General features: G+C 44.8%; 1 protein-coding gene across 2 annotated transcripts in view; it reads left to right on the forward strand.

Moving 5' to 3' along the window:
* rad50 (RAD50 homolog, double strand break repair protein) overlaps nt 1–18,232 on the forward strand; it is a 215,150-nt gene that overhangs the window by 64,051 nt on the left and 132,867 nt on the right. For both annotated transcript variants that reach the window (XM_070878055.1, XM_070878056.1), the window contains exons 9-10: nt 10,298–10,491; nt 12,109–12,315. In XM_070878055.1, the coding sequence (XP_070734156.1) occupies nt 10,298–10,491; nt 12,109–12,315 (401 nt within the window). The remainder of the gene's footprint in view (nt 1–10,297; nt 10,492–12,108; nt 12,316–18,232) is intronic.

Consider the following 18,232-nt stretch of genomic DNA (forward strand, 5'->3'; position numbering starts at 1 on the left):
TTTTACATAACTACCCAAATCTAACTGAATTATGCCCACTACCACCAAAATGCTCTCCCACTGATATCCCTTCCATCTGCCCAGCTTCATTCCCTAAAACTAAGTCCAGAACCGCCACCTCCCTTGTGGGGCTTGCTTAAGCATTGGCTAAAAAAGTTATCCTGAATGCATTTTAAGAATTCTGCACCCTGTATAACCGTCACTCTAATTTTATCCCAGTTAGTATTAGGATAGTTGAAATCCCCTTCGATTACTGCCCTATTACTGGGTTCAGCTGCGGCTCAGTGGGTAGCACACCCGCCTCTGAGTCAGAAGGTTGTGGGTTTAAATCCCACTCCAGAGACTTGAGCACATAGGCTGACACCCCAGTGCAGTGCTGAGGGAGTGCTGCCCTGTTGGAGGTGTGCCGTCTTTCAGCTGAGACATTAAATCGAGCCCCCGTCTGTCCTCTCAGGTGGACTTAAAAGATCCCATGGCATTATTTCAAAGAAAAGCAGGGGAGTTATCCCCGGTGTCCTGGCCAATATTTATCCCTCAATCAAAACAAAGAAACAGACTATCTGGTCATTATCACGTTGCTGTTTGTGGGAGCTTGCTGTATGCACATTAGCTGCCACGTTTCCCACATTACAACAGTGACTACACTTCAGAAGTACAGGCAACCCTTGATTATCCGGGTCCCTCGGGGATTGGGTAAACGATTTCTCCGTTCGAGCGAGTTGACATTACAGTTAATGCTTACAGTACTGCAGGTGTGCTCTAATCAATAGCTGTAGCGTATCTTCTAATCCTTGAATTCTAGTCCTCTAGATCTAAAGACTATTAGGCTCGTTGATTACTTCCTGTAACTGTTCATGGCATTTTAATGAATTATGAGAGGCAGTGGACCTGTGTGCGAGCAGCAGCGGGAGCTGAGGCAAGGCAGAGCGCTTAAAAGCAGCGCGGCAAGTGCAGGCTCGACAGAGGCAGTAGAACTGCGTGGGAGCAGCAGCGGGAGCTGAGGCAAGGCAGAGCGCTTAAAAGCAAGGCTCAACAGGCAACATTCGAAAGGAATGTCAGAGTTTCAAAGTGACGTCACACACACACAATTTTAAATGCCATTACAACAGTTTCCCGTTGCATCCGTGTGTGGATAATCGAGAGTTACCTGTACTTCATTTGCTGTAAAGCGCTTTGAGATGTCCGGTGGTCGTGAAAGGCGCTATATAAATGTAAGTCTTTCTTTCTTTACAGTTTCTGCATTTATCAGAAATTTGCCTTCCTATTTGCTCTTCTATCTGCCTTTGTTTGGAGGTCTATAGTACACTCCCAGCAGTTCTTCAGTTCAACCCATATGACCTCATTTGATCCTTCCAACATATCAACCCTCCTCACAGCTGTAATTGTTTCTTTAATCAATACTGCTACCTCCCCCCCCCTCCTTTTTTATCCCCCTCTCTATCCCGTCTGAAAACCCTGTAACCTGGAATGTTGAGCTGCCATTCCTGCCCTTCTTTCAGCCGTGTCTCTATCATACCAAAATATCACACTCCCATGTGTCTATCTGTGCCCTCATCTCATCTGCCTTATTCCCGAGACTCTGCATTAAAGTAAATACCATTTAGCACTGCCAAACTCCCTTGTTGTCTATTTTGTAGCCTTTGTTTCCTCTGCCTTTCAAACTCGCTTACTAATTTTCTGCCTTCCAATTCCAGCTTTGTTGCTCTCTCTTCTGTAACTACTCTCAGGTTTCCATCCCCCTGCCAAGCTAGTTTAAACCCTCCCAACAACACTAGCAAACCACCCCCCATGAGGATATTGGTCACAGCTCTATTGAGGTGCACCTCATCCGGCTTGTACAGGTCCTACCTCCCCTAGAAACTGTCCCAATGCCTCAGGAATTTAAAGCCCTCCCTCCTGCACCATCTCTCCAGCCATGCATTCATCTGCTCTATCCTCCTATTTCTGTATTCGCTTGCCCATGGCACTGGGAGTAATCCAGAGATTACTACCTTTGAGGTCTTGCTTTTTAATCTTCTCTCCTAGCTTCCTAAAATCTGCCTGCAGGACCTCATCCCTCTTTCTACCTATGTTGTTGGTACCGATATGGGTGATCACCCTCCTCCTTCAGAATGTCCTGCAGCCGTTCAGTGACATCCTTGCACCAGGGAGGCAACATACCATCCTGGAGTCAGGTCTGTGGCCGCAGAAATGCCTGTCTGCTCCCCTAACTATTGAATCCCCTACCACAATTGCTCTTCCACTCTTCCTCCTCCATCCCACCCGTGGTGCCGGGGACTTGGTTGCACTCTCCAGAGGAACCCAGAGGAGGTGGTTAAAATGATAAAGGGATTTGGTTGGCTAGATGCAGAGAAACTTATCCATTGGTTGATGAATCAAGAACAAGGGAGCATAATCTTAACATTAGAGCTAGATCATTTAGGAGTATAATATTTTGGTTAGCAGATTCATGAGGGACTAAAATAGACGACGAATGGGGACATGGTGGTGGGGGACCCAAGTGCATTATTGTGGCTTTGTACACCTGTAGAGTGGATCTTACGATTATTGGTTGAAAGATACTGGGGGATCTGAGGGCCTTGGTAGATGCCAGCGTTAATCTGAACACAGTCGATCGGGACTACGTTGAGAAGAAGCGAAAAGCACTCTGCTATCATTGCAGAAAGACGATACAAGCTAAACTTGTGGCATATAAGATGCGGCAACTAGTTCTCTGTGGATCAATACTAAAGATCCAGTTGTACGGTGGTTTTAAGCCGAAAAAGGTAAACTGTCGGAGAGAGGAATAGTCCTGACCAATACTAACCTGTCACATAATATATTGGAAGGGTGGAAGGCTTGTGGCATCAAGCAACTTAAATGAAGACCAAGATTAAACAAGTGTTGGGGACTAAGCCTGGTACATGTTGTAGCACTTGATGTGCAGAACATCTGAGTGGCTAGGATATTGCAAGCTGCCTTGTGTAAGTCCATCCACCATGCTGAAAGCTAATGTCTGTTCTGTAGCTGCTGAGGAAACTTGGGATGACAGCTGCTGGAATTTGTATTTAATAGGAACAGAGATATCTTGGGGTGTATATCTTGCCATCTTCAATCTATGAAGATGGCAAGACAAGTTGAAAAGGCTGTTAAAAAGGGATATGGGACATAGAGTACAAAATCAAGGAAGTTACCTTGATAAAAACCTTTAGGCATCAGCTGGAGTATTCTATTCAATTCTGGGTACCTCACTTGAGGAAGGAATGTTAAGGCCTTGCTGAGGGTGCAGAAGAGATTTACTAGAAGGGAAGCAGGATGAGGGACTTCTGTTATATGGACAGACGAGAGAAACATAGAAAATAGGTGCAGCAGTAGGCCCTTCGAGCCTGCACCACCATTCAATAAGATCATGGCTGATCATTCACCTCAGTACCCCTTTCCTGCTTTCTCTCCATACCCCTTGATCCCTTTAACCGTAAGGGCCATATCTAACTCCCTCTTGAATATATCCAACGAACTGGCATCAACGACTCTCTGCGGTAGGGAATTCCACAGGTTCACAACTCTCTGAGTGAAGAAGTTTCTCCTCATCTCAGTCCTAAATGGCTTACCCTTTATCCTTAGACTGTGTCCCCTGGTTCTGGACTTCCCCAACATTGGGAACAGTCTTCCTGCATCTAATCTGTCCAGTCCCATCAGAATTTTATATGTTTCTATGAGATCCCCTCTCATCCTTCTAAACTCCAGTGAATAAAGGCCCAATCGATCCAGTCTCCCCTCATATGTCAGTCCTGCCACCCCAGGAATCAGTCTGGTGAACCTTAGCTGCACTCCCTCAATAACAAGAACGTCCTTCCTCAGATTAGGAGACCAAAACTGAACACAATATTCCACCAAGGCCTCTGTACAACTGCAGTAAGACCTCCCTGCTCCTATACGCAAATCCCCTAGCTATGAAGGCCAACATATCATTTGCCTTCTTCACCGCCTGCTGTACCTGCATGCCAACTTCAATGACTGATGTACCATGACACCCAGGTCTCGTTGCACCTCCCCTTTTCCTAATCTGCCGCCATTCAGATAATATTCTGCCTTTGTGTTTCTGCCCCCAAAGTGGATAACCTCACATTTATCCACATTATACTGCATCTGCCATGCATTTGCCCACTCTCCTAACCTGTCCAAGTCACCCTGCAGCCTCTTAGTGTCCTCCTCACAGCTTAACCGCCACCCAGTTTAGTGTCATCTGCAAACGTGGAGATATTACACTCAATTCCTTCATCTAAATCATTGATGTATATTGTAAATAGCTGGGGTCCCAGCACTGAGCCCTGCGGCACCCCACTACTCACTGCCTGCCATTCTGAAAAGGACCTGTTTATCCCGACTCTCTGCTTCCTGTCTGCCAACCAGTTCTCTATCCACGTTAGTACATTACCCCCAATACCATGTGCTTTAATTTTGCACACCAGTCTCTTGTGTGGGACCTTGTCAAAAGCCTTTTGAAAGTCCAAATACACCACATCCACTGGTTCTTCCTTGTCCACTCTATAGTTACATCCTCAAAAAATTTCAGAACATTTGTCAAGCATGATTTCCTTTTCATAAATCCATGCTGACTTGGACCGATCCTGTCACTGCTTTCAAAATGTGCTGTTATTTCATCTTTAATAATTGATTCCAACATTTTCCCCACTACTGATGTCAGGCTAACCAGTCTATAATTAACTGTTTTCTCTCTCCCTCTTTTTTTTTTTTTAAAGTGTTGTTACATTAGCTACCCTCCAGTCCATAGGAACTGATCCAGAGTCGATAGACTGTTGGAAAATGATCACCAATGCATCCACTATTTCTAGGGCCACTTCCTTAAGTACTCTGGGATGCAGACTAACAGGCCCCGAGGATTTATCGGCCTTCAATCGCATCAATTTGCCTACACAATTTCCTGCCTAATAAGGATATCCTTCAGTTACTCCTTCTCACTTGCCCCTCAGTTGTTGGGGTTGTTCTCCTTTAAAGCAGAAACGGTTAAGAGATTTTATAGAGGTGTTCAAAATCATGAATGGTTTTGATAAAGTAAATAGAGAGACTGGCCTTTGTGGCGGCCATTCGTCAAAATCAAATGGCTGCCGCTTTGGGCTCAACTGGCCACCCGAACATAGATTCGGCCTGGGAGATCTTGCAGCGGTGTGGGCCACCGCTGACTCGAGGCGGTGTGGGGCTTGCAGCGGTCGTGACACGGTAAAAGTGTGTACCTCCGCCCTCGGACCCAATTTCAGCGTGAAGAAGCTGGGCCTTCAGCTGACGGTGCCCCCGCCAGCTTTTAGGGCCGGGGTGCAACATGGCAGAGATCTCTGAGCCGTGGGAGCGGAGAGAGACAAGAAGGTAAGATCCAAACCTGAGGACGGGTTGGAAGCTCCCCAAAGTCCTTGAAGTAATAGCAGCTGAGTCGGTCTCAGAGAAGTCTGGTAAGCGATCATCTGGGGGAGATCAGCAAGCTCCAGATGGGGCGAAATCCCAGAGCCAGCTCTGTATTGCTCAGCAACGTCCAAAAGCCTCTTCAGTCGACTGGAGGAGTTCAGCACAGAATCCGCAATCAAGGGGAGGGAAAGAGGGAAGGGGAGAGAAAGGAGAAATAGATAGAAGTGAGGAAAGGGAATGAGAAACAGGATGAGAAAATTTGATTGGGAGAGAGAGAAATAGGAATAGAGAAAGAGAACAGGGGGAAAAAAAATTAGAGAGAAATAGAGATCCCGAGTTTGACAGAGAAAACTGAAATCTCAATCCAGGGGCTCACTGGAAATGTCGTCCCAGCTCAGCATTCCGCGCGGTAACAGATGGGCATCTGTTCCACCTCCGCTGCCTCCAGGCTAGATCCAAGGTCGTCCCATCTTCTGTCATCGAATTACAGTACGCAGACGACACTTGCGTCTGCACACACTCTGAGGCCAAACTCCAAGCCATCGTCAACACCCTCACGAGGCGTGCGAAAGCATGGGCCTTACACTAAACATCCATAAGACAAAGGTCCTCCACCAACCTGACCCTGCCACACAGCACTGCCCCCTGGTTATCAAAATACACGGTGAGGCCTTGGACAACGTGGACCATTTTCCATACCTCAGGAGCCGACTGTCTGCAAGGGCAGACATCGATGACAAACTCCAACACTGCCTTCAGTGTGCCAGTGCAGCCTTCAGTCGCCTGAGGAAAGAGAGTTTTTGAAGACCAGGACCTCAAATCTGGCACCAAGCTTATGGTCTGCAGGACAGTAGGGACACTCGCCCTCCTGTATGACTCAGAGACGTGGACTATTTTCAGCAGACACTTCAAAGCACTGGAGAAGTACCACCAATGCTGCCTCCGCAAGATCATGCAAATCCATTGGGAGGACAGACGCACCAGCGGCAATGTTCTCGCTCAGGCCAACATCCCCAGCATCGAAGCACGGTGGGCGGGCCACATCGCTTGCCTGACACGAGACTCCTAAAACAAGTGCTCTTCTCGGAGCCTCAACACGGCAAGCAAGCCCCAGGTGGGCAGAGGAAATGCTACAAGGACACCCTCAAAGCTTCCTTGATAAAGTGCAACATCCCCACCAGCACCTGGGAATCCCTGACCCAAGAACGCCCAAAGTGGAGGAAGAGCATCCAGGAAGGCGCTGAGCACCTCGAGTCTCGTTGCCGAGAGCATGCAGAAACCAACCGCAGACAGCGGAAGGAGCGTGCGGCAACCCAGGCTCCCCACCCACCCTTTCCTTCAACCACTGTCTGCCCCACCTGTGACGGAAACTGTAGGTCACGCATTGGACTGTTCAGCCCACCTGAGAACTCCCTTTTAGAGTGGAAGCAAGTCTTCCTTGACTTTGAGGGACTGCCTATGATGATCTTACGCGTGCCTAACCTGCGACTTCGACTCAATGTCTCCTTTGTGACTACCTCATGGGCCTGGGAAGGCTGCTGTGTGGAAGCTGCAGGTGTCCTTCTGGGATGCCCTCGAGCAGCTATGGGCTTGGAAGGGCTGGCTGTAGACTGGCCAACACCTTCCTGGGAGGGTTCAGTCTGACTTGGCTCGGGCAAGGCCATGCTTAGAGGCACTGGTGAAGTGACAGGTCAGGAGCCAGGAATACTGTGAGTCAGAGGAAGCGCATCATCTGTATCCTGGCCCGAGGAGCCTGAATAACTCACCAGGTGCGACACAATACCACCACCAGCAACCTGAGGGAGCTCAGGTCAGTGCTGTGGCATCATACCAGCAGGACCCCCGTGGTCACATGGTGGACCTAGCTGCGAAAGCAACACTGAGGTCTCTGGGAGCATCCAGCTGAGACTGCATGCAAGCAGCCACAGTCTGAAAGCCACCAGCTACAACAGCACTTAGACGCTCCGTCGACTCTTGCAGAATCGCGGCCATCCTCTCCAAAGCAGCACCAATGCGCTCGTTCCCTTGCAGCTGTCATATCACACTAAGGGTGAATTTCCCGTGGGAATAACGCCCCAATTAAGACTGCAAACTTTCAAGTTTGAAAGGCTAATAAGACAAACACTTTTTTGTGGTCAAAAAGCTGAATTTGGATCCAGTGGCCGCCACAAACTTTGCGGCGCTATTTGGGGAAAAATGCCTCAATACCACCAGCTTTCTGGCTGCACTGAATTTCGGCCTCACTGTTTCCAGTGGCAGTAAAGTTGGTCACCAGAGGACACAGATTTAGGTGATTGGTAAATGAACCAGAGGCGTAGGGCTCAATTTTCCCCAGAAGTTGCTCCATTATTTTTGGAGTAGGCTGCTTTTTCTGGCCTAACTTAAAAATCCCAAGTTTCCCCAATCAGTTTTCACCAGCTCAGGTCGGTGCTGTGCCATCATACCGGAAGGTCCCCCGTGGCCACGTGGTAGACCTCGCCGCGAAAGCAACACTGAGGTCTCTGGGAGCATCCAGCTGAGACTGCATGTGAGCAGCCACAGTCTGAAAGCCACCAGCTACAACAGCACTTAGACGCTCCGTCGACTCTTGCAGAGCCACGGCCATCTTCTCCAAAGCACTCAGGTCGGTGCTGTGCCGTCATACCGGAAGGTCCCCCATGGGAGGACGTTTTTTTTAGGTTAATTTTTTTTTCTTAAAAGGGGGCATTACCAGCCACCTATGCCAGTTCTGGCCATTTCGGCAACTTTGGCCAGCTAATAGTTACTCCATTTCTACTTAGGCCAGTGTATGTGGCCCCTTGAGAAAAGCCTTGCGGAGAGTTAAAGAAATCGGTGCAGGTAAGTACATCAGAAGCCATTCGGCCTGGGATAGGGGCTGGAAGCGGAGAGGACCTGGACCTGAACCAACCAAGCCTTAAGGAACAGACTTGCAAAACCATCCTTCTTTCGCACAATTAAAATAAGAAGAAATAAAAAATTTAAAGCCCTACCTTCAGCATCAAACTCCAATTCACCTTTCTGCACTCGGCCTGGGAAGGCAGAGGGCCGGTGCAGGAGGCCACTCAGCCTGGGCTAGGGGTGAGAGAACGCATCGGGAGGCCACTCGGCCTGGCTAGGAGCAGGAGGGAGCAATTCAACGGAGAGGCTAGTTTGAGAGAAGAGGAACTCTATGGTCTGCAGGCTGTTTGTGGCGATCACACCTTCCCTGCACACTCAGCAGAGCTATCAGGACATGCAGCACCAGACTGATCACAATTAAAATCAACTCTGCAGAATAAAAAACTTACTGTTAGTTGCTTTTGAAGTCTGGTTTCCTTGCATGTCTGCAGCAGTGTTGTGCCCAGCACCGAGAGACTGCCCTCAGCTCAGAGGCAGGCTGGATAAGACTCGGGTGCATGGCTGAGGTTTCTTCAATGCAGCCCTAGTCAGTATATCCTGGCTTATCACACTGCCAACAGAGGCCCATAGAACCGGCCCTGTAGACTGCACTTCATGCGAGGGCTCCTCATATTTGCAGCACGGAAGGCACGCAGATTCAGAGCGCTACTGCACATGCGCGGCCATCATTATTCTTCACTGCGCATGTGCAGACGTCCCGGCACATTTTCCAGCGCAGAACACAGGCTCCACCCCCCGAGGCGACTGGCAACGCTGTGCGGCTGCAGAGAAGAGGCCAGACAGTGGCCAAAGTTGGAACATTTTTTTCTGGAGCATCTCCGGACGTACTGAAGCGGCGCAACTCGGATAAGTGCGCTAAAAAAACGGGCTCGGTCAAAATTGAGCCCATAATGAGGAAACATTTTTTACACAGCGAGGTGTTGTGACCCGGAATGCCCACTACCTGAAAGGGTGGTGGAAACAGATTCAACAGTAACATTCAAAAGAGAGTTGGATAAATACGTGGAAGGGAAATAAATTACAGGGCTCTGGGGAAAGAGCAGGGAATTGGGATTAATTGGATAATGCTACCACAGAGCTGGCACAGGCACGATGGGCTGAATGGCCTCCTTCTGTGCTCTATGATTCTATGATTCCACAATATGAACTTAATAAAATAGAAACTCTACCTGCGTGTATTTCTCGGGTTCTTAATTTGGAAACATGGTGATAGGTTTGTATGCATATCAGACACCTGGAAAAGCTTCCCCCCCTGCAAAAAAAAAAGATTGTTAAAGCTAGTCATTGTCTAAGTAAAGCAAGTAATTAGTTACAATTGTATACGTGTATGTAACAATGGTGGTAAGTTGCTACATTGCCTTAAATGCCGTGGCAGAGGAAGGAAATTTGGAATTGACAGCACTACCTCACCAGATTTTATCCATTCGATGCTATGAGTGCTATCTATTTTAGTAATACGTTCTTCTAAATGAGGAATTGTGAAGTGAGTACTTGCAAATGTCTGAATGCAAATCTCATAGAAACGTTTAAAATTCTGACGGGTTTAGACAGGTTAGATGCAGGAAGAAGGTTCCCGATGTTGGGGAAGTCCAGAACCAGGGGTCACAGTCTAAGGATAAGGGGTAAGCCATTTAGGACCGAGATGAGGAGAAACTTCTTCACCCAGAGAGTGGTGAATCTGTGGAATTCTCTACCACAGAAAGTTGTTGAGGCCAATTCACTAAATATCTTCAAAAAGGAGTTAGATGTAGTTCTTACTATTAGGGGGATCAAGGGGTATGGTGAGAAAGCAGGAATGAGGTACTGAAGTTGCATGTTCAGCCATGAATGGCGGTGCAGGCTTAAAAGGGCCGAATGACACCTATTTTCTATGTTTCTCAATCAACACAGTAGATTAGAAAAAGTTGTATAATATGACTTGTGAAAGTAATTGATCTTTTAATCAGTTAATAATTTCTCTTTGTCCACCCCCCATCCCCTCCACATTCCTTGCGTTTAGGACGACTTCAGCTCCAAGCTGATCGACAGCAGGAAAACATTAAAAAACGAGACTCACTGGTCCACGTTCTGGCAACGCAGCTCGAGCTGGATGGTTATGAGCGAGCACCGTTCAACGATCGCCAGTTTGATAGTTTCCATCGACAGCTGACGGCTAGGTTGGAGAGAGAGAGAGAAACGGCCAATCAATTAGTGGTGAGAGTTAAATTTTTAAAACGGAAGCATATTGTTCTCCTGTGTGCTCTGTTTTGGGTCTTTGGGGTTGTACTTCTGTCGCATCCTGGTCATCAATTCTGTTCCGTGGTTGGCCGATGGGCGTGCTTCTGGAAGGCGGGCATTGGTCCTAATCTTACCAGATGTATCAAATGTATTGTTCTGTGGCCTGCAATTAAGGCCCCTGTCGATGAGCTGAGTAAAAATAATTTAAGCTTTTAATTTGTATTTCTAATCTTTCCTCTTTGTAACAACCACAAGCAAAAATTTGTGATGTGATCTTTATTGAAGTCAAGTGTTCCGTACAGTATTTATCCCTCAACCAACATCACTAAAACAGATGATCTGGTCATTATCAGATTACTGTTTGTTTGGACCTTGCTGTGTGCAAATTGGCTGCTACGTTTCCTACATTACAAATGTGACTCAATTTCAGAAGTATTTCATTGGCTGTAAAGCGCTTTGGGATGTCCTGAGATCGGGAAAGGTGCAAGTCTGTCTTTCTTTAACACTAATTATCTTGAGGTCTAATTTGGAGCCAGTCAGTAAAATAATGTTTACTTCAGGATGAAATATAGATTAATAGATGATTAAGAACATAAGAAACAGGAGCAGGAGTAGGCCATTTGGCCCCTCGGGTCTGCTCTCCCATTCAATAAGATCATGCTGAACTTCTACTTTCAACTCCATTTTCCTGCACTCTCCCCATATTCCTTGATTCCCTTAATATCCAAAAATCTATTGATCTCTGTCTAGTATATACTCAACGACTGAATATCGATAGCCCTCTGGGGCAGGGATTTCCAAAGATTCACCACCCTGTGAGTGAAGAAATTTCTACTCGGCTCAGCTCTAAATGGCGGACCCCATATTCTGAGACTGACCCCCTGGTTCTAGACTCCCCAGCCAGGGGAAACGTCCTCCCTGCATCTACCCTGTTAAGCCCTGTATGAATTTTGTATGTTTCAATGAGATCACCTCTCATTCTTCTAAACTCTAGAGAATATAGGCCTAGTCTACTCAATCTCTCCTCATAGGACAATCCCCCCCCAACCCAGGAATCAATCTGGTGAACCTTTTTTGTACTCCCTCTGGCAAGTATATCCTTCCTTAGATAAGGAGACCAAAACTGTACACAATGCTCCAGGGGCGGTCTCACCAGGGCCCTATACAATTGCAGTAAGATGTCTTTACTCTTCTCAAATTCTCTTGTAATAAAAGCCAACAAACCATTTGCTTTCTTAATTGCTTGTTGTGCCTGCATGTTAACTTTGTGATTCGTGTACAAGGACACCCAGGTCCCTCTCAACGCCAACATTTCCCAATCTCTCACTATTTAAACAAATACTGTGACCCTATGTTAGGAATCACTCATCGGTAGAAAAAAATATACAAACAGCATACTACTTTGGGAGAGAGGCATTTGAAATCTTGCAAAGAATAGCCAAATGATCTTCAGAACGGACAAGCAAACCGTTGTGGCGAGAAACCTAACTGATTATAAATATTATAATTTTTGTTTTGGTAATATGACATAGTTTTACTCCTCTTAGCTAACATTTGCTCCTGAATTGAACAGAGCATTCGTATGCCCAACAGGTTGAATATGCAGACAAAGAAGCAACAAAGCAACGGCAGATTGACGAGATCAGAGATAAGAAGACAGGGCTGGAGCGAACAATCGAACTGAAGTTGGACATTCAGAGCAAGAGGCAAGCTGAGCTGAAGAATGTTAAAGTGGACCTCCAGCAGCTGGAAGGGTCTTCAGATAGACTGCAAGAACTGGACCAAGAGCTCAATAAAGTGGTAAGGCAGCAAAGGGACTGCACAAAAACATTACTCTCCAACGATTGTTACTCATTCCTCCATGTGCATTCCTCCATGTGAATTCAATCGGAAAAACTATTGCTGCGCAACAGATTTCTGAATTTAGAAACATTTGGGATGGAACACAAGTGTGACCTTCTGTTAGGAATCACTCATCATTAGAAAAAAATATACAGACATCAGCGTAATGTTTAGGGAGCGAGGCAGTTGAAATCTCGCAAAGAATAGCCAAATAATCTTCAGAACCATTTTGGCGAGAAACATAACTGAACAAGATAAAATTAATTTGACCCAATTATTAGCTGTTTTCTTCTACTTTTAGCGCAAACACTTAGTACTTTGGCCCTAAGTTTTGAAACTCCCTCCCTAAACCTCTCCGCTTCTCTATCTCTTTTTCCTCCTTTAAGACGCTCGTTAAAACCTACCTCTTTAAACAAGCTTTTGATCATCTGCCTTAATTTCTTCTGTGGCTCGGTGTCAAATTTATCTGTTTGTCTGTAACATTATTGCCTTGGGATGTTTTACTACGTTAAAGGCGCTATATAAATAAAAGTTAGTATTATTTACTGAACATTGTAGCAATCCTCTGATAATGAACACTGCACGATTAATCAGTGGCAAATCCATAAAATATGTAATGAATATTAGTGTATTTCTCACATTTTTTCCTCTTTCCTACACCTTCACATCAGTGAATTGAGTTGGAAATGTATCCTTGTGCAAGACATTAACTCGTTCACCTACGAACCATCTTACTTTACCTAGTGCAAATTAATGTTAATATTTGAAGTCCAAACCAACCACAACCGGAATGTACTACAACACATGAGTATAATACTATTACTTGGTACAGATAAAGTCTGACAGGGATGTGTCAATTAATACTACTTTATTTAAATTAACATGATTGAGTGCAACTAATACTATCGTAAAAGCCAGGTGGTGAGAATTACAATGTACACCATGTCTGCCATAACTAGGCTCTTGCTTACTGACATCCTTGCATAGCTATTGTGTAAGATTGCACCATCGTTTAACAAGGTTATGTTTACAGTTTCCATTCAGCGTGTCACAAATTCAACATTATGTTGTTTCCCTGAAAAAGGATTATAAAATATACAACCCTTTCCTTGCTGTCTGTCCACTGACTGATGCAGCTGTGCCTTCCCCTAGGATCATTGTCTCCTCTCTTCAGTCATTTTCTCTGCCAAAGGAAAATGCACTCAACTAAGTAGCTGACCTTTTTTTTAACTTGAGAAATGCAAGAACAAAGCATATAAAAGTTCTTGGTTTCAACTTGTGATTGTTCGCTTTCAATATTTTCAAAAGATAATGATGCAGGAAAATACTTTGCAAGTTTTTCTGTAGCTTAGCACAAACTATTGGATCCGTTGTAGTCTTCCTTTCATTCGGTTTGTAACTTATTGCAGCTGTGTCAGTTCAGCGACAGTCGGCTGGGTCTTTGTCAAAGACTGAAAATATTGGCATTTTTAAAAGGGAAACACAATACTGATGCCTTGCCCAACATACTGGGAGATACAATTTGTAAATACAGAAACTACATAGAATAGAGGTTCAGCAAACTAAATAGTGGGGGGAGGGTGGTTCAGGTGAAGGGAAATTTAGAAAGTTAAAGGAAAAGGCAATTGTGCAGGGTAGCGATATGGGTAATGATAACCAGTGTATAACAGGAAGGGACAGAGTGTACAAATAGACCAGCAAATAGAGTTAGATTAGGGAAAAATGGTAAAAAAAGACAATTAAAGGCTCTTTATCTGAATGCACGCAGCTTTTGTAACACGATAGATGAATTGACGGCACAAATAGAAAAAATGGGTATGATCTAATAGCCATTACAGAAATGTTGCAAGGTGACCAAGGTTGGGAACTAAATGTTCCAGGGTACCTGACATTTCAGAAAGGGAGGCAGAATGGTAAAAGACGGGAGGGGGTAGCCCTGATAATAAAGGATGGCATAAGGACAGTAGAGGGAAAGGATCTCGGCTCGGAGGATCAGGTATTGAATCAGTATGGGTGGAGATAAGGAATAACAAGGGGCAGAAAACACTGGTATATAGGTCCCCTAACAGTAATTATACCCTTGGACAGAATATTAATCAAGAAATAGAAGGAGCTTGTAACAAAGGTGATGCAGTAATCGTGGGGCACTTGAATCTTCATAGACTGGACAAATCAAATTGGTAAAGGTGTAGTCTGGAGGATGAGTTCATGGACTGCATTCGGGATAGTTTCCGAGAACAATATGTCATGGAACCAACCAAGGAACAGGCTATTTTAGATCTTATTGCATGATGCAGGGTTAATTAGCAGTCTCATAGTAAAAGCTCCTCTGGGGCAGAGTGACCATAGTACAATAGAATTTCACATTACATTTGAGAGTGACTTGCCAAGTCCGAAACTAGAGTCTTAAATAAAGCCAATTACATAGTTATGAAGGACGAGTTGGCTAAGGTAGGTTGGAAAAATTGATTAAAAGGTATGGCAGTGGTGGCGAGCTGTTAAAGAAATATTTCACAATTCTCAACAAAAATACATTCCATTGTGAAACAAAAACTCCACAGGAAAAGTGATCCATCCGCGGCTAAGTAAAGAAGTTAAGGATAGCATTAGATTGAAAGAAGAAACTTATAATGTTGCGAAGAATAGTAGTAAGCCTGAGGATTGGGAGAGTTTCACAAACCCGCAAAGGATAACCAAAAAATTAATTAAAAGGGTCAAAATAGACTGAAAACTAGCAAGAAATATAAAAACAGATTGTAAGAGCTTCTACAAGTATGCAAAAAGCAACAGAGTAGCAAAAGTAAACATTGGTCTCTTAAAGGATGAGGCAGGAGAAATTATTATGGGGAATAAGGAAATGTCAAGCGTTAAACAAGTATTTTGTATCTGTCTTCACAGTAGAAGATGCAAAAAGCATATCTAAAATCATGGGGAACTAAGAGTCGAATGAGAGTAAAGAACTTAATGCAATTAGTATAAATAGAGAAACTAATGGGACTAAAAGCTGACAAATCCCCTGGACCTGACAGCCTACATCCTCGGGTTCTAAAAGAGATGGCTGCAGAGATAGTGGAGGCATTTGTTTTTATCTTTCAAAATTCCCTAGATTCTAGAAGGTCGCAGCAGATTGAAAGGTAGCAAATGTAACACCGCTATTCAAGAAAGGAGAGAGAGAAAAGAGGGAACTACAGATCAGTTAGCCTGACATGACTCATTGGGAAAATGCAGGAATCCATTGTTAAGGAAGTGGTATCAGGGCACTTAAAAAATCATAGCATGTTTAATAAACAGTCTCCTAGTAAAGGATCACCTCAGAGTGAGTGATCATAGCATGATTGAATTTCAAATTCAGATGGAGGGTGAGAAAGTTGGATCTCTAACCAGCGTACTAAGCTTAAATAAAGGAGACTATGAAGGTATGAGGGCAGAGTTGGGTAAAGTGGACTGGCAAAATAGATTAAAGTGTAGGACGGTTGATGAACAGTGGTACATTTAAGGAGATATTTCACAACTCTCAAGAAAAATATATACCAGTGAGGAGGAAAGGGTGTAAGAGAAAAGATAGCCATCCGTGGCTAACTAAAGAAATAAAGGACGGTATCCAATTTAAAAACAAGGGCATACAAAGTGGCCAAAAATAGTGGGAGGACAGAAGACTGGGAAGTTTTTAAAAGCCAGCAAATATCAACTCAAAAAATGATTAAGAAAGGGAAGATAGACTATGAAAGTAAACTAGCGCAAAATATAAAAACAGATAGCAAGAGTTTCTATACATATATAAAAAGGAAAAGGGTGGCTAAAGTAGATGTTGATCCCTTAGAGGACATGACTGGGGAATTAGTAATGGAGAACATGGAGATTGCAGAAACTCTGAACAAATATTTTGTATCAGTCTTTACGGGAGAGGACACGACAGTGGATAGTCGAGGGGATATGGGGGGGGAGGAACTTATCACAATCACTAAGGAGATGGTACTCAGTAAGATAATGGGACTAAAGGCAGATAAATCCCCTGGACCTGATGGCTTGCATCCTAGGGTCCGAAGAGAAGTAGCAGTAGGGATAGTGAATGCATTGGTTGTAATTTACCAAAATTCCCTGGATTCTGGGGAGGTCTCAGCAGATTGGAAAACTGCAAATGTAACGCCCCTATTTAAAAAAGGAGGCAGACAAAAAGCAGGAAACTATAGACTAGTTAGCTTAACATTGTGGTTGGAAAAATGTTCGAGTCCATTTATTAAAGAAGGACATTTGGAAAAGCAGAATTTGGACAGGCAGAGTCAGCATGGATTTATGAAGGGGAAGTCATGTTTGACAAATTTGCTGGAGCTCTTTTGAGGATATAATGGAACAGGGTGAATAAAGGGGAAACAGAAACTTAGATACATAGAAAATAGGTGCAGGAGTAGGCCATTCGACCCTTCGAGCCTGCACCGCCATTCAATGAGTTCATGGCTGAAAATGCAACTTCAGTACCCCATTCCTGCTTTCTCACCATACCACTTGATCCCCCTAGTAGTAAGGACTACATCTAACTCCTTTTTGAATATATTTAGTGAATTGGCCTCAACAACTTCCTGTGGTAGAGAATTCCACAGGTTCACCACTCTCTGAGTGAAGAAGTTTCTCCTCATTTCGGTCCTAAATGGCTTACCCCTTATCCTTAGACTGTGACCCCTGGTTCTGGACTTCCCCAACATTGGGAACATTCTTCCTGCATCTAACCTGTCTAAACCCATCAGAATTTTAAACGTTTCTATGAGATCCCCTCTCATTCTTGAACTCCAGTGAATACAAGCCCAGTTGATCCAGTCTTTCTTGATATGTCAGTCCCGCCATCCCGGGAATCAGTCTGGTGAACCTTCGCTGCACTCCCTCAATAGCAAGAATGTCCTTCCTCTAGTTAGGAGACCAAAACTGTACACAGTACTCCAGGTGTGGCTTCACCAAAGCCCTGCACAACTGTAGTAACACCTCCCTGCCCCTGTACTCAAATCCCCTCGCTATGAAGGCCAACATGCCATTTGCTTTCTTAACCGCCTGCTGTACCGGCATGCCAACCTTCAATGACTGATGTACCATGACACCCAGGTCTCGTTGCACCTCCCCTTTTCCTAATTTGTCACCATTCAGATAATAGTCTGTCTCTCTGTTTTTACTACCAAAGTGGATAACCTCATATTTATCCACATTATACTTCATCTGCCATGCATTTGCCCACTCACCTAACCTATCCAAGTCACTCTGCAGCCTCATAGCATCGTCCTCGCAGCTCACTGCCACCCAACTTAGTGTCATCTGCAAATTTGGCGATACTACATTTAATCCCCTCGTCTAAATTATTAATGTACAATGTAAACAGCTGAGGCCCCAGCACAGAACCTTGCAGTACCCCACTAGTCACTGCCTGCCATTGCCATTCTGAAAAGTACCCATTTACTCCTACTCTTTGCTTCCTGTCTGCCAACCAGTTCTCAATCCACGTCAGCACACTACCCCCAATCCCATGTGCTTTAACTTTGCACATTAATCTCTTGTGTGGGACCTTGTCGAAAGCCTTCTGAAAGTCCAAATACACATCAACTGGTTCTCCCTTGTCCACTCGACTGGAAGCATCCTCAAAAAATTCCAGAAGATTTGTCAAGCATGATTTCCCTTTCACAAATCCCTGCTGACTTGGACCTATCATGTCACCTCTTTCCAAATGTGCTGCTATGACATCCTTAATAATTGATTCCATCATTTTGCCCACTACCGATGTCAAGTTGACAGGTCTATAATTCCCTGTTTTCTCTCCCTCCTTTTTTAAAAAGTGGGGTTACATTGGCTACCCTCCACTCGATAGGAACTGATCCAGAGTCTATGGAATGTTGGG

Source organism: Pristiophorus japonicus, chromosome 4 (genome assembly GCF_044704955.1).
Source record: "Pristiophorus japonicus isolate sPriJap1 chromosome 4, sPriJap1.hap1, whole genome shotgun sequence".
In the NCBI taxonomy this organism is placed as follows: Eukaryota; Metazoa; Chordata; class Chondrichthyes; family Pristiophoridae; genus Pristiophorus; species Pristiophorus japonicus.